This window comes from Notamacropus eugenii, chromosome 3 (assembly GCF_028372415.1).
Source record: "Notamacropus eugenii isolate mMacEug1 chromosome 3, mMacEug1.pri_v2, whole genome shotgun sequence".
NCBI lineage: Eukaryota > Metazoa > Chordata > Mammalia > Diprotodontia > Macropodidae > Notamacropus > Notamacropus eugenii.
Genome location: NC_092874.1, coordinates 260,529,785 through 260,546,114, shown reverse-complemented (window position 1 = coordinate 260,546,114; position 16,330 = coordinate 260,529,785). Strand labels below are relative to the sequence as shown.

At 36.6% G+C, this 16,330-nt stretch overlaps 1 protein-coding gene across 4 annotated transcripts in view; it reads right to left on the bottom strand.

The window, feature by feature from the left end:
• The window catches only part of PTPRQ (protein tyrosine phosphatase receptor type Q), a 315,483-nt gene that overhangs the window by 97,762 nt on the left and 201,391 nt on the right, over positions 1-16,330 (bottom strand). For all 4 annotated transcript variants that reach the window (XM_072655471.1, XM_072655472.1, XM_072655473.1 and 1 more), the window contains one exon: positions 10,232-10,555. In XM_072655471.1, the coding sequence (XP_072511572.1) occupies positions 10,232-10,555 (324 nt within the window). The remainder of the gene's footprint in view (positions 1-10,231; positions 10,556-16,330) is intronic.

Here is a 16,330-nt window from a genome sequence, read left to right as displayed (position 1 = left end):
ACACAGACTCTTGTCACTGGAGACTTGGGAGATGTTCAGTATCTTGCCACGATTAAAGACAATGTAAGTATTAAAACTAAATGACTTGAAAGCAACTCAAAGGACAAGCCAAGCTCAGATGTCACCTTTCACAAAAAGTCTTTTATAATCCTTCCAATTGTTGGAATCTCCTCCTCTGAGACTTTTGTTTACTTTCCATATATTTTGCATTTACTTGTCTATTTATATGTGCCTTTCCTCTAGTGGAATGTAAGATTCTTCGAAGGCAGTGATTGCTATATGGTTGTTTTTGTATCTGAATATCTTGTATCCACGCCTAGCAGTCGGTCAACAAGATTTATTAGGCTCTCAGCATATGCCAACCAGTGTGCTAAACTTTGGAAATACAAAAAACTAGTACTATAAAAAATAACAAAATTACTTAATAAAATTCTTGTTGCATTGATTTATAGAAAGATTTGAATTTTATATAGCTGTATGAATCAAAGTTCACTTATGAGTGCTTCCAACATATAATGACCTCTAAGTGGTTCAAAAATAGCTTACTTTTTGGATTCATTAAAACTAAATGCAAGAACCACTTGGATTAGAGATTATAGAACCCACCGAAATATAGGATCCCTCTGGACTTCATCTCCTTCACAGTCTTAGAATCTCAGGGGATTCTGTCTCATTTTTATAAAGTAAAACTACCGAGAGTTATTTTGAGCTTAGATGACTCATTAGGACACAGGACATATAAATGGACAGAATGGTTTAGGAAAGTGTAATGTCTCTAACTGTTCCTTTTAGTTCTGATGCCCTTAGGAAGGTCAGTAATTTGATTTACCCTAACAATATCAGCTAACGGTTTCATCCTCAATAGACTTGAATTGGTACAGTGGAAAGTGAGATGAATTTGTAGACAGAAGGAAGATCTGGGTTCAAATCTTGGCTCTATCCCTTGCTGCCTGTATGCCTTCCTTGGCCTCAGTTTTCTCATCTGTAAAATGAAGGGAATGGACTAGGTGACCCCTAAGGTCCCTTTTAGCATTAAATCTATGATCCTATGATCTCATGACCTCTAAGGTCCCATTAAGCTTTAAATCTAGGAACCTATGAAAACCATGGTGATCAGGTGTCCTTCTCTTTGTACATTAATTCCAAAGCTAAAATAGGGGTTACATTTTTGTAATGCAATGACTTCATGTTTCCTATCATTGTCAGAATTCTAATTAAATATGTTAATGTCTGATTTCTCGGCAGCCATGCCACAGAATGGAAATGGAATAAGCCCAACTACATGTTGGCTAAGATTATTTAATGAGTAGTAAGAATAAATCACAGTTTTCCATTAGCATCAAATGGTTTTAATGGTTGCCTTTTTTGAGGTTAATCTGAAGCTATCTCATTGATTAAAGTAAACAATTTTTCTCTTTTAATACTGCCTACTATCGAATGAGTACTTTCCCGAATCATATAGAATAGACAACCAATTTTTACTCCCTTACTTCACTCAGAATCCAAATAATATTTTGCTGTTAGAGTAGCATAAAGACTAATAAATGTATAAGTTAAGACTTTAGTTCTCAAATAACAGACAAAAATGGCATGACCATCAGTTTTGCATATAGCACAAAGCTGGAGGGGACAGTTAATATCCTAAATAATGATGGGCTAAATTCAACAAGATAAAAAATGCAAAATCCCCCAATTAGGTCCAAACAATAATAATCACTATACAAATAAAAAAGAAAGCAGACATAGCTATAATAATTAATATGAAAAGGACACGGATTTTTGATAGTCTGGAAGCTCAAAATGAGTCAGTAGTTTGATGTGATACTCTGAAAAAAATAAAAAGTTACAATGATTAAGTATAATATCTAGAAAGTGGGAGGTGACAGTCTTTCTACACTACTCTAACCAGTGTATAGCTGGAATATTATGTTGAGCTCTAGTTGCTACATTTCAGGGTACATGTGTACAAATTAGACCATCCCCTGAGGAGGGTAACCATTATGACAAGATGGACTAGATAACACAAATGGTATCATTTGAAAATTGGTTGATGAAGGATGGTTTTAATCTCAGTACACAAAAGCATAGGACTACGCCATCACTACCAACTTCAAACATTTCAAGGATCATCGTATGGAAGAATGGCTTATTCTGCTTGGGTTCAGGGGACTGAATTAAGAGCAAGAGGTGAAATTTACAGTGAGTTAGCTTTTGGTTAACAATTTTCACTGTCCCAAAATAGAACAGGACATTTCTGTAGGTAGTGAGGTCCTTTGCCAATAGAGTTGTTTGAATGGAGGTTAAATGACCTTCGGTGAGGGATACTGATGACAAGATTCATGCTTCAGGAAAAAGCTAAAAGAATATCATCAGTACCTTTTGATTAGATTAGATGCCTTTTAAAGGAAGTCTTTCCTTCCTGCCTTTTTTTCCCTCCTTCCTTCCTTCTTTCTCTTCCTTTTTCTTCTTTCCCTCTCTCCATCCATTTCTTTTTCTTCTTTCTTTCCCTCCTTATTCTATTTCTACTTCTTTTCTTTCTTCTTCTCTCCCTACTTTTCTCTTCTCCCCTCTTCTTTCTACTCTTTCCCTCCTCTACCCTTCCTCTTCCTCCTCCTAAAATTTTATTGATGCAACAAATTCCTGGTAAGGTAATCTCCCTCTACCAATACAGCCCAGCATCTGCTCTGCACTTTATAGTGTTAGAGAGTTGCCTGAGACCATTTTGTAGTTAAGTGACTTGCCTAGGTTATGTGACCAATATATGTCAGAAGCAGGCCATGAAACCATATTTTCTTGACTTTGACTCCAGAGTCATTATACTACCTTCATTTTTATTTGTTTCATCTTTCTTACTGTTACACCTGAAAAAGTGGAGTTTGCTTTTTGGACAAAATACTGAAGGTATTAAAAGTCCAGTTAGAAAAGATACTGGGAGAGTTTATACCATAGGTGCTTCTGGGAAGGAATAACTTAGCAATGATAGAAATTTTAGAGTTAACGATTGGTGACATCCTACAAGATGGTTCAATTACTCCCTTCATTCCAAGTTTAGATTGGGACGGCATACTTGGAGGATATTGCTTCCATCAAGAGTAAGTCTAAATGATCTAGAATGCTGTTAAACCCCTCGGTGCTGGAAGAAACTAAGTTAATACAGTGCTACCTTTAAGGGTTGTCTATTTAGTAGATCTGGAAAGATCCTGGGTGGATCTAGTACTCATACAAAAATGGCTGCCTTGGGGAGGTTGGAAGTTTGGAACCATTTGTATATAGTGTAACTGGGGTTTGGTCAAGGTATGTTTAAAGTCCTGTCTCTGCTCCTTAACGACCTTAGGTGCACTGGAGGAATCTGACCCTTGGAGATAGTATGGTAATAGCATTACTGTTATAATTATTATTTTTAGAGAAAGAATAGCTAATGACTCAGTAAGTCTTTAAAAAAGAAGAATGACTACCCCTGGTTCTTTTCCTTCAAACCTCCAGGTGGCATCACATAACTCTAATACTTAGGGTATAAGACAACAGTCCGCCTTGTTCCCTAACTTATCATACATCCATGAACAAATGGCAGCCAAAGTCCTAGACTGGTCTGAGGCTTGGGTTTGGAAATATCTCTTCTGTGTTTATTCTGTCCTGATTTTGGTGAAGTGAGCATCAATCCTAATGTGGATGTGTACAGGCTTCTATGTCACCTTGTGAGATGAGGTGTTTGGCAATACTGAGTCCTTTGGTAGGAGTCAGCTGTTAAGAAAGGGAGTTTCTTCATCAGAGCAAATGGTCCCTTGAAAGAGGAAGAGTCCAAGCCCTTGCCTGAACGGGCAGAAGACATGAACCAGGAGTCATCTGGAAAGTCCAAAGCCAAGGTTAAATGACAATATGAATGTAGACATTTAACAAATACTTGTTGATTGATTAACATTTGACTACAATTTACATAGTCCTACAATCTGGTTCATATTCCAAAATTCATGATTCAACTTCCCTGCAGATTGGAGCAGTAAATATGAGAAATTTTACTGACTGCTTAAATTTCATTAATACAATTATAAGAAATGTCTCTAAGTCCTGTCAGTGCATTCTATTAGTTTTTTTCTATCTTTTAGCATTTCTTTTACATGTAAAAAAATACCTGTCATCCACCTTATTGGTATTGCTCACTGAGTACCTTCTTCTTCCCCTCTTTTAGTGAGAGTTAAACATGTGCCAAACCAAAAGCTATTAGAAAATCTTTCCCAGAAGTGCTGAGATAGCTTAGCAAAGAGCCAAAGGGTGTGAGAAAAGGAGTCAGAGTCTTCTTCTAGGTGATCATGCACCCCCCAGAACTGTGCCTGGTCTGAACTATGAGGTGCGCTCCAGAGCAGAGAGGGCTCACAGGGTAGAAAGGAGACAGCAGAGTGCTACCTGTTGGGTCCAACACTGGTTATCAGTCTTAAAGTAGGATAAAGAGACAAAAAACATACTTTGTACATTTCTCAATATGAATATTTTTCTGTAGCTGAGAAAGGTTAAAATTGGCATCATAAATAATTTCAAAGAACACAACAAATAAAAGAACAGAGGATGAAGTCTGCGTATGGAAGGGTTTTGCCTTGGTGATGTTGAGGCAGTGGTAAAAGGGATTATGGGGTGATTACGTGTAGAAGGCTTCATATTTTTCTTAACACTAACTTAGAGGAGCTGGGTTCAAGTCCTAGATCCAACATGGATTAGCTATGTTTTACTAGAAAAGTCATTTAGCTTCTCATTGTCTCAGTTTCCTCATTTGTAAAACATGGCAGTTAGACCTGATGACCTCCAACATCCCTTTCAGCTCTCAATCTACCAAGCTATCATCCTATTTTCTGAGACAAAGGAAAGAACCCTCCCAGAGGGATCAAAGTGAACTTGACTAAAGCATGAGAGATGAAATATGAGACTGGAAGGTTAGAGGGTCCACCTGACCCTAAGGAAATGTAATGCAACTGAGTTACAAATTGCCAGTGTTCCTTCCCCAAACTGAAAGCATGTTAGTTAACACCTTGCTCTGACCTACTGACCCTGTTTATAATGCTTTTGAACTAAAGGACATTTTAGCATAAGCTTCTTAATATTTCATCGAGGAAGAATTTTTCATCAACATAGGTAGGCAAAAAGGTATTCAGGATCTGATTTTACCCATATCTTTAAAAATGTGATTAATGATCTGTCATTTAGCAAATAGCTGAGTGGTTTCTAATAATGATTAACTTTCTACACAAATTAATAATTATCAGCTCATATTTATGTAGCTCCTGAAGGTTAGCAAAGGACTTTTTACGCTGCACCTCATCTGATGCCCCTGTGAAATAATAATCATTATCATCATCATTATTTCTATTTTACAGATGAGAAAAGTGAGGCTCTGACTTGTTGAGCCACACTGCTGCAAAGTATCCAAGGTAGAATTTGAGCTCAGGCCACCCTGACCCCAAGTCCAACACTCTATCAACTCTCTTACCCAGTTTTTATAGATGTGAATTGTTTTGTTGTGTTTTCTTCTCTCTCTGTAACTTGATTATAATTGAATAGTGACCAAAATTAAGAAATTATTCTTCCTCTTTGTCAGTCCCCAGGTCATCTGGGAATTTTGATGTTACGTAATTATGCAAATTAATATCTAACATTTTTCATCTCACTTTATTTGTTCATGCCAATTTCTGTCAGGCTACTAAGACAAAATTAAGAAATATTTATTATTTATGCCTTCCAGTGTTCTCAATAATCCTGAGTTATCATCCACAAATTACATTATGCACTTTATCCTGGGTTTTTCAGATCATTAACTTAAAAGATGACAATATAATTAGCAAAATAGATAGGCTTATGGGAAATTTTAAGAGCTACGAATGTAGACATTGAATAAGGAAGGACTCAGAAGTCTTACTCTGGCACCCATCTTTTAATTATTTGTACGGCACAAGATTTGGGGAAAAAATTAAATTAAAATGGGCATTTTTCCACAATGCAATTTTTTAAATGACAAAGGAAAATATGACAATGTGTAAAGATAAGGAGAATATTTGCCAACCATCTCCCTTCACCAGAGCTGTGATCAGTCTTAGAAATGAAGAGTATGTATGGGAACCCAGTTATGAGACCTCCCAGCTCTACCAATATGGAAGTCATTTAACAGTTTTCAACTAAGTTAATCATGGTACAGCAGGGTTCCCAGAGTAAACTATTTCCATGTCCAGGGAGGAGTAAGTAGACTCTTCAGGAAATCTGGCATCACATAATAGACTCCTCTGATTCTGAGAGTGTCTGTCCCTATCTCATTATGCACTTGTGGATCTAGTCCTTTCATTGTATATTATCTTCAAAAAAGAACAAATTTTACCTGCATCACTTATAGATCTCACTATATTTACAACATATAACACAACTCTTTTTTCATTCAAAATAAGAGTATCAACTAATAAGAAATCATAACTTCATCAAGAATTTCATATTTCCCCCAAATAAAAGAATTTCTTAGAAGACTTCTCCCTCTTTTGAGATTTTTCTCCATTTTTAGATCATAAAGTCACATTCCTTAGAAACTTCTTTGATGAGGAATGTTTTGGTGAAATTTTTTTTACCCAACAGATGTTTGGGTAATTAAAATTCCTCATGAGTATGGTATCCTGTGGTTTTCACAACCTAAGTGCTGCCCCAGGAGTTTTGCCGCTTGCTTTCTCCGGTCCTGGTGGTCCATAGGAGACATGTATTAGATTTGTCCTTTCTTTCCATACTCATTTTTAAACCCTTGCTCTTTTGGGAGCTGTGCAGTACCTCAGCATTACAAATAACTATTTCACATGCTAGACAGATTGTTCAAATCCTACTTTGTTATACCAACTACCATAAGAAATTGCTTTTATATATAGTGGTGAGCCATTAAAATAGGCCTAAAATTCAAATTGCATAAAAATCTGCTAGCCTTTGTTATCTGTGATAGGGAATTTCTATCATGTTCTTGGAGAGGTCTTGGGGGTAGGGCATGGAAGATAAATGATATCTATGTAGGCTTTGTGTCTATATATCACAAAAAGTAAAAAAAGATAATTACCTAGATAACAGGAAAATAATTCCATCTTTAGCCCATTTGTCTGCATTGTGGGTGGAGGAAATAGTTTTTACCTCAACTAAATAATGCTTCCATTTTCTATTCCATTTTGAAACTGTGGAAGCAGACCAAGTGGGAAAGTATGGGGACCTGTGCACTGAACAGAGAGTCAGATGACATACCTTTGGTTGTAGTTTTCTCACCTAGTGACTGCATGATCTTGAGAAAATCACTTAGCATCTCCAAGTCTCAGTTTCCCCCTCTCTAAAATGTGTCTCATAGCAATAGTACTATCTACCTTACAGCAGTGTTGTGAAGGTCAAGGAGACAGTGTATGTAAGGCATTACATATCCTATTATTTTTATTTTTATAGACATTCAGTATCTAAATTGTATAGTAGATCTTCAAATACTGTTTTCCTCTTGGATGTACTGATTTTAACACACAAATTCTTTTTAAAAATTATTTATGCTATTTCAGAATTTTGTACTGTAGTGGCTTTACCATTAAAAGTGAAGAGCCATGTGGTTTAGTTATGCAAAAATTAGCTTTCTCATCTACTCAATTTTCCAAGCAGGATGTTAGTTTCTAGGCTACATAGATGCAAATCATTCCAAATTCCATATTTCTGCTGTTATCAGAAAGGTTAATGTGTGGCACACATGGATTGGCCATAACCTTGACCTTGCCATCACCTCAAAGTGTTCAGTTTCCTTTTTCAAAAACTCCAAAATTCCTGTATTTGATCATCATTTTGATCATTGCACATCTCCCTATTCCTTACTGTTCTCAAACCTTAAATCGTTCCCATGATGTCCAATTCTCCTACTCCTCAGTGCTTTACACACTATAACCTCCTCCCTTCTCAATCTTGACCACTTCGTGAATTAGGGCGACTTTACACTTTCCTCTCCTCTCAAATGCCTTGCCCCTTGTCCTATTGCCTCTCTTAATGAATCAATTATACTTCCTATGCTGATGACTCCTAGATCATACATCCAGCTCTAGTCTGATTCCTGGGCTCCAGGTTCCACTTCAACAGCTGCCTACACTATGCGCAGTAACAGTCACAGGGTGCAAGGACTGTTTCTGATAGACTTAGCCTTTCACAGCAATGCAACATTCCCAAAGGACTCATGATGCAAAATGCCATCCACATCCAGAGAAAGAACCATGGAGTCAGAACACAGAATGAAGCCATTTGTTATGTTTGGATTTGTTTAGGTTGTTTCATGCTTTCTCCCATTCATTTTAATTCTTCTATGCAACATGATATGTGAAAATGTGTTTAATAAGAATGTATGTGTAGAGCTCATATAAGATTGCATGCAATTTTAGGGGGGGATGGGGGGAAATTTAAAATTTGTCGAAGTGATTGTTGAAAATTGAAAACAAATAAATGAATTTGGGAGAAAAAAAGAAAAAAATAAAGAAAAAACAACTGTCTATACATTATGAACTGGATTTCCCATAGGTATTTCTAACATGGTATTTCTAAAATAGAACGTATTATATTTTTTCCCCCTAAAAACATACCTTTTCCAAACTTCCCTATGGTATTAAGGGTGCTCCTACCATCATTCGAGTCAACCAAACTTGCAACCTATGTGGCATTTTCAATTATTCACTCTATTTGCCCTTCCCTGCCCCCACCTTTAGTTGCCTCTGGTATAATCTCTGTCTCTTCAAACAGCTACAACCTTAGTGAAGGTCCTCATCAACTTTTATTTATACTATTGCAATAACCTTTGAATTGGTCCCCATACCTCTAATCTTTCTCTGCTCTAATCTGTCATCCACATGGTCATCGAAATGATTTTCTTAAAGCAAAGGTCTGACCATGTCACTTTCCTACTCAGCAAACTTACAGTGACTCCCTATTATCTTAAGAACAAAATAGAAATACTACTTTATTATAAAAAACTCTTTGCAAGCTGACTTCTTCCTGTCTTTCCAGTTCTCTCTTGCTCTCTTGCTCTCTGTCTCTCTGTCTCTCTGTCTCTCTGTCTCTCTGTCTCTCTGTCTCTCTGTCTCTCTCTCTCTCTCTCTCTCTCTCTCTCTCTCTCTCTCTCTCTCTCTCTCTCTCTCTCTCTCTCTCTCTCCCCTCAAGATATTTGATGATCCACACTACTTTGCTGTTCCTGACATGACACTCTGTCTCTCATCTCCATGACTTTGCACTGGCCTTCCTCCATACCTGAAATGCTCTCCCTACTCAGTCCTCACTGTTAAAATCCTTACCTTCTTTCAAGATAGCTCAAACACCATTTTCTGCAAGAGGCTTTTCCTGGTTCTTTCCCTGCCCCAACCCCCAACTTCTATGGATTCTCCTTCAATAGAGAGGGTAAGTGATTTATAGAGATTCATACAGCATACATATATGTCTCAAGTAGAATTTGAATCTTGGTCTTCCTAACTTCCTCTCCAGCATTCTATCTACTATATCAGCCACGTCAAACTCAAATAAAATCACATCCCCACTGTCACATATTGACTCAGAACACTAAAACTTAACATTATCTTAACATGATATATTTTATTTTTATTAAATATTTCCCAATTATATTTTAATCTAGTTCTGACTAGATCTGGGAGTTTTGTAAGCCAAGAGTTTGGTACCTCTTTACTACAATAATGATGCTTTCCCTTCCAGTTCATACTATGTACTATGTACATACATACTATGTATGTATATGCTATATATATATAGCATATACATAGTGTGAACTGTGATGAATGAGGGTTGGCAATGGAGGCAGAAAATTTTTCTGAAAATAAGAGTAGCTTAAGTGGACTGAATTATAAGGGTTTCTTCTTTAAACATGTGCAGATATTTCCTGACTTGTTTTAGTTCAAGAAGAACAAGGATGACTCATTGATGTGTTATGATCAAAAGTCTTCGATTAAGCTGCAGAACTGGAAGAACTCATTACTCAAGTTACTGAGCAAGGACTGTGAGGACATACAAAAAGGGTGGTTTTTGTGGTTGGTTTTTTTTCTTTGTGGTTTGAAGAAGCAGAACTACTTAGAATTTGTGTCCTTGAAAAGAACATCAGCAGAAACCTTAATGTCTATGTTTTAAACAGAGGACGTGCTCAATGTGTACACAGCTGTCTAAAATAAAGACCAGCATTAAAATACTATAGCATGCCCAAGCCTTTACTTACGACCAGGGAGAGTTTTTGTGGAAATCCAATTTGAAGTATTGCCATAGCCGGCATTGGTACTAGCAGCTACCTGGAATCGATACCATCGGAATTTCTTCAGTCCATGTATGGTCTCCTCAAGATGATCAGGTTCATATAGGTAGTGATATTGATTGTGTTCGATGCACTCCTCTGGATTCCAGTCACTGCACTGTGGAGACCTTAGTTGGATAGTAATCTTGTAGTTTTGAAAGTAGCCGAGTATAGCATCTGGTGTTACCCATGTCAAAGTTATACTAGTTGCTTGAACATCAGATAAAGTAACATTTCTGGGAACACTGGGAACTAAGAAATCAAAGAGGGGAAAAAAGTTACATAGTCATTTGAATTTTTTTAAGTAGCATGACAAAATCAAATTTTAAAAAAATCAAGTGGTTATATCTTAAAATGAAGGGACATGCTCAGAAGACTGAGATTTAGAGGCTATTTCTTAGGTTTGTCAATTGGTACTTCAATAGTTCCATGACCAATGTGGCTATTCATTTCAGTGAAGCAAATCACAATTCATCCATATCTTTTCCTTTGAGGGATAATGTATTATATCTGACTTCAAACGGACTAAGTACTCCTTATTTTTCATTTCCCTTAAAATGTAAAGGTTCTTAGGCAAAAGAAACAAAAGAAGGAGCACCAAAACCCAAAGAAAGAGTTAGCTACTAAGGCTAAAAGTAATTCTTCATTTACATTGAACCAGGGATGACTCAGCCTTGGGATGGAAGATTCATCACATCTTCTTCCAGCATTATTAAGAGCTATCATTGTGCTAAATTATTAATAGATGCAAGTTTAAAATAGAGAGTTCTCAGGTGACCCTTCAGGTGTTAGCAGGCAAAGGAGTAGAAAATTAAGAAACTGTGAATTGGACTATTACTTTAAACACTTGAAAATAATCTGTTTGTTGGTAAAAAGCTGCAAAGTCTCATAAGCAAATGTATCTCACCAAGCAGCACATGAAGATAACACAAACGGTTCATGTTCTGAAAAAGATTTTATAGATTCTTATATTTCAATGTAGTGACAGATATAAACACATTTCATCAAACATTTGTAGGAAACATATTCCTGCTTAAGTGTAGTAAACGTGATTTAAAATAAGAAAAAGCTACAAGAGGATGATTACTAAGTGAATTTAAGATAAATTTTAATAGCTAGGCTCATGTAGCTGTGCAAGTAAATCATTATTGTTAAGAATATAAGAAAATTTTACCTCTAGTCTAATCCCCCAAGCATGTGGTTTAGTTCTTTGTCAAAAATTTTCATATAGAAAAAGGATATCTACTTCAAAACCAGGCACTGATCCCATACAACTTTTTGAAGTTGGTCAGTTAGATTCCCTTTGTCTTTAAAAACAATACTCTAATGTTTTGATTTTCCATGACTTTTGTTTCTCTCTCTCTCTTTTCCTCCCTCTCCCTTCTCTCCCCCTGTCTCTACCCAAAATGCCTGTTACCCCTCTAACAAACAGTAAAAAAGCAAAAGAAAAGGAGAATAGCTCTCTCTTCACCTAGGTAATATACTTCAGCATATGCAATGTTTGTTACTCATAGTTCCCAACCTTTTAAAAGACAGGAAGGAGCATTTTTAAAAAATCTCTTCTTTGGGGCCAAACTTGGCTACAACATTGCAGTCATGTACGTTGTACTCCTGCTTCTGCTCATTTCACTCTGATCAGTTCATATAAGGCTTCTTGTGCCTTTCGGTATTCTTCATATCCATCACTTCTTATGGCACAGAAATACTACGCTATATTCATGTACAATAATAATATTTCATTACACTCATTCTATAATTTGTTTAATCATCTTCAATATGAATGAGTCTACTTTTGCCCCCAATTATTTGCTTATACAAAAACTGCTCCTAGAAATTTTTTGTTGGGTCGGAAGACAATGTTGCTTTTGATTTCTGGGTCAGATATATAGACTCCCTATATATCTGAAATATCTGATGTGTCTTACCCTGAATAGTCACAATCTCTACACATAGGTACCTTTGCCTCAAACTGTGGGTTCATGGGAAAGAAGAAGTAAAGAAAATCAACCAATAACTAAAATTACATATGCTAATTTAAGCTGTGAAACGTAAGGAACAGGAATACAAAAACAAAACAATAAGTTTAGAAAGTATCTTTAACAAAAATGTCACCAAGATATCTTCTATCAAACTTTGTACAGACTTATAATACATGTGTATCACAATATACATATTATTAGCCAATGATGAGACAGGTTAAAATAACAGAACATTTGTAAAATAATAAATATAGAACATATTTAGTATAGTAATTATCTTAGTGTGACCTAGATCAATTTTGTACCTGTCAATGATCACTCCTGTTTCAGTCAATATTTTCATATATTTATGGGGATATTTTCTTCAAAACTTGGTCTTCCTGAACTTTGATTTTATTGTAATAGGGAACTGCTGTTCTAGAAGTTCCTCCTAGTAGTGCAAACCTTAGAAAGCAGTGGTACCTTAGAAAGTTGCCTAGGACACTGAGAGTTCACATGATTTGTCCAGGGTTCCATGGTGTTATCTGCATCAGATGCAGAATATAGACTCAAGTCTTCAAAGCTCATTCTCTATCCACTATGTGGACAAGAAATGCTGTTTCTTAAATGTAATGTTGCAAACCTTAAAGTTCCATATGAATGTTCCATATTCTTCTTCTCTTTTTCAATAATAACAATTATGGAGAGAGAGAAATGGTGAAGTCCATAAGCTTTTAGTTTGTTTGTTTTAATAGAACTTTTAGTACTAGCATGTTTTAATGGTTCACAATAAGCCAGAATTGAATGAGATCTTGCTTCATATAGATCCCTACCTCTGGCTTTACTTGAACTCCTGAATTTCTGGAAGGATTTTAAAACCATACAAACAATATAAAACTTCAGAGCACAGAGATGAATGGCTATGTAGATAATAGGTGATTCTGCATGTAAGTACTCCCTCACAAATTCCTCTTTTCAAATAAATTAATGTTAAGATATCTCAAGATTTAGTCATTAGAAAAACTTGAAAATATATGATGACTATATCCATTCATCTATTAATCACTGCTAAATTTTGTAGGGATTACAAAGGTGGTTATAATGGTCATCATAATAATATTGTTATTAAACATAATGTTTTGAGAATTTTAACTTCTTAAGTATTTCCCCTCCTAGACTCTCTTTCAGGGTAGGGGCTATCATGTTACAGTTTTATTCCTCTGCATCCACCTAGCATAGAGCCTTGCACATATGGTCAATCCCCAACATTCACATTTTAACTTTCACAATTTTTAGAATTCATTTTCACTTTCACATTGGCAGCTATGCATATTCCTGGCTACACACAGTTGGAGGAAAACAGTGAAAGGCTTGATGTATACAAGCTGATGGAGTGATTGGTGTCCTACTAGGTTTCACTGGTCTTCTTCACCCCACCATTGTAAAGAGCTTCCCATGCGTTGAGTGTCAGAGGTGATATTGGGACCTCATTAGTCCTGGCATCTTACAACAGCTACTAAACACTTCCAACAACAGCTACGGAACAGCTGCCACCTCTCCCTTGGTTTTCAGAAGACAGTCAACTTATAGAAGCTTACAGCAGTATAGTATTGTCTGAAATCAATTTTTTATTGAGATATTAGCACAAAGGTCACAAAATTCTAAGAAATTGCTAGTGAGAAAAAAGCGTTTTGCATATTACTAATTTTATTTTGGGTAAGCATTTTATAGGTTATTTCATTGTTATTGTGTTAGGGAAAGTGCATGCTATTAGAATTAATGTCTTATTCTAAACAATTGTGTGCAGAAAAGTGTATTTTCAGCAATTGCTAGTGAAATATTACAGTTTTTGTGGTTGCAGTAACCTAACCCCCTGTTTCCCATAGGTTCAATGTATCAGCATTCATGTTTTTTACTTTCCTTCCATTTTTTAGCAATGTTACTCTTGCAAAAGATCATATGAATAGTCTGTGATTTCATCCATGTGGGAAATGTTCTCTTATCCAATGCAGAACCCAACCTGTTGATAACTGAGTATCACAGAATCACAAAAAATCCAGAATTAGAAGGGATCTCAGCAGTCATGTAGTGCAGCTCATACTATGCACTTAACCAGTGATCATTCACTCTTTGAATACTGCCACCCAGAAGGAAGCCATTACCTCCTAAGGTAACTAGTATGACTTTTGGATAGCTCTGATCTAGACAGTAAATTGCAGAGAAGGGGCTAGTCTGCATTGAAAGAAAGCAAATCCTCATGTGGATGCTCCCTAAGTCACTGGTACCACCTCTATCCCCATCTAATTTTAAAAAATGTTTCTTCCATGTGTGTCAAAATTTATCTCTTTGCAATTTTTCCTCACACCTCATTGTTTTGCCCTGTAGAGTCAAACAGATCAAGTCTAATCTTTCTTCCCTAGGATAGTCCTTCAAATACTTGAAGAGTGTTATTGTATTCCCCATTGTATTGTATTTTCTTTTTCTGGCTGATGATTCCCAGTTTTTTTCAACTGTTCCTCATATGCCATGTATCTTTACTAGAATGGATGGTCATCATCATTGTTTTAGTATAATCAGGTGCCTCTGATTGAATAATGTAATTAAAGAAGATCTTCCCCATCCATTAATGGACCTGGGAAGATCTTTAGGAAGGCCCACTCCTTTTGTAAAGTTTCTAATGAGGCACTGGCTCTCAAGGGTTGTGATCCCCTCTGGCTCTAAAAAATATATAAATAGGAAGGACAGACCTCCTCTAGCTCTCTCCCCATGGCCCATATAATACCTGTAAAAGACAACTCTAAACAAATTCTAGAGCAGCAAAAGTCAAAAAATAACAGAGTGAAACAGATTCCCAGCCCAAGACAATCTGGAAGGCTAACAGCAAATGTCTATTGCACTGGGCTCAGAGCAGAACACAGCCCAGCCTTGGCGATGTGGCACAGCATGGACGAGAATGGAGCAGGCTTCAGGTTGCAGAATCATGGGTAGGATTTCTCAATCCACAGCGTCAAAGACAGCTTCAAAGACCAGTAAGAAAGCTCTTTCACCTGGGTGAGAGGGGAATGTGGTCTGGTCCAAGTCCCAGTCCCAGGGCAGCAATAGTCACTTTTGGAGCCCTGGTCTAAAGATCCTGGGGGAATCCAACAGCTGATCTGGATCTCAGCCCTGAGTGGAGGTTCAGGGGTAAGGAGGAGCACTGTTGAGGTAGAGCTGGTGGTGGCTATGGACAGGGAATCCTACTTTCATTTCCAAGGGAGAAAAGAGTGCTTGTGGTTGTTCACAGACCAGAGTGCAAGCCAGGAGAGGAGTAACTCCTCTCTTTTGGTTGTGCCACCTTGGAGGAACTGAGAACTTACATGTCCCTAGAGTATACCCTCCACTTGACAAAGGACTCAAAAGGCAAGTAACTGGCTAGAAAATGCCCCAAAAAGGGAAAAAAATAAGACTATAGAAAGCTACTTTCTTGGTGAAAAGGTATTTTCTTTCTTCCTTTAGAATAAGGAAGATCAAAGCATACCATCAGAGGAAGACATCAAAGTCAAGGCTTCTACATCACAAGCCTCCAAAAAAAATGTAATGGTCTCAGATCATGGAAGAGCTCAAAAAGGATTTTGCAAATAAAATAAGAAAGGTGGAGGAAAAATCGGGAAGAGAAATGGGAGCAATGTAAGAAAATCATGAAAAGTGAATCAACTGCTTGCTAAAGGAGACCCCAAAAAATGCTAAAGAAAAGAACACTGTAAAAAATAGGCTAAACCAAATGACAAAAGAGGTCCAAAAAGCCAGAGGAGAAGAATGTTTTATAAAGCAGAGTTGGTCATATGGAAAAGGAGGTTCAAAAGATCACTGAAGAAAATAATTCTTTAAAAATTAGGATGCAGCAGATAGAAGGTAATGACTTTATGAGAAACCAAGAAACTATAAAGCAAAACCAAAAGAATGAAAAGATAGAAGACAATGTGAAATATCTCATTGGAAAAAACTGACCTGGAAAATAGATCCTGGAGAGATAATTTAAAAATTATTGGACTACCAGAAAACTATGATCAAAAAAAGAGCCACAATATCA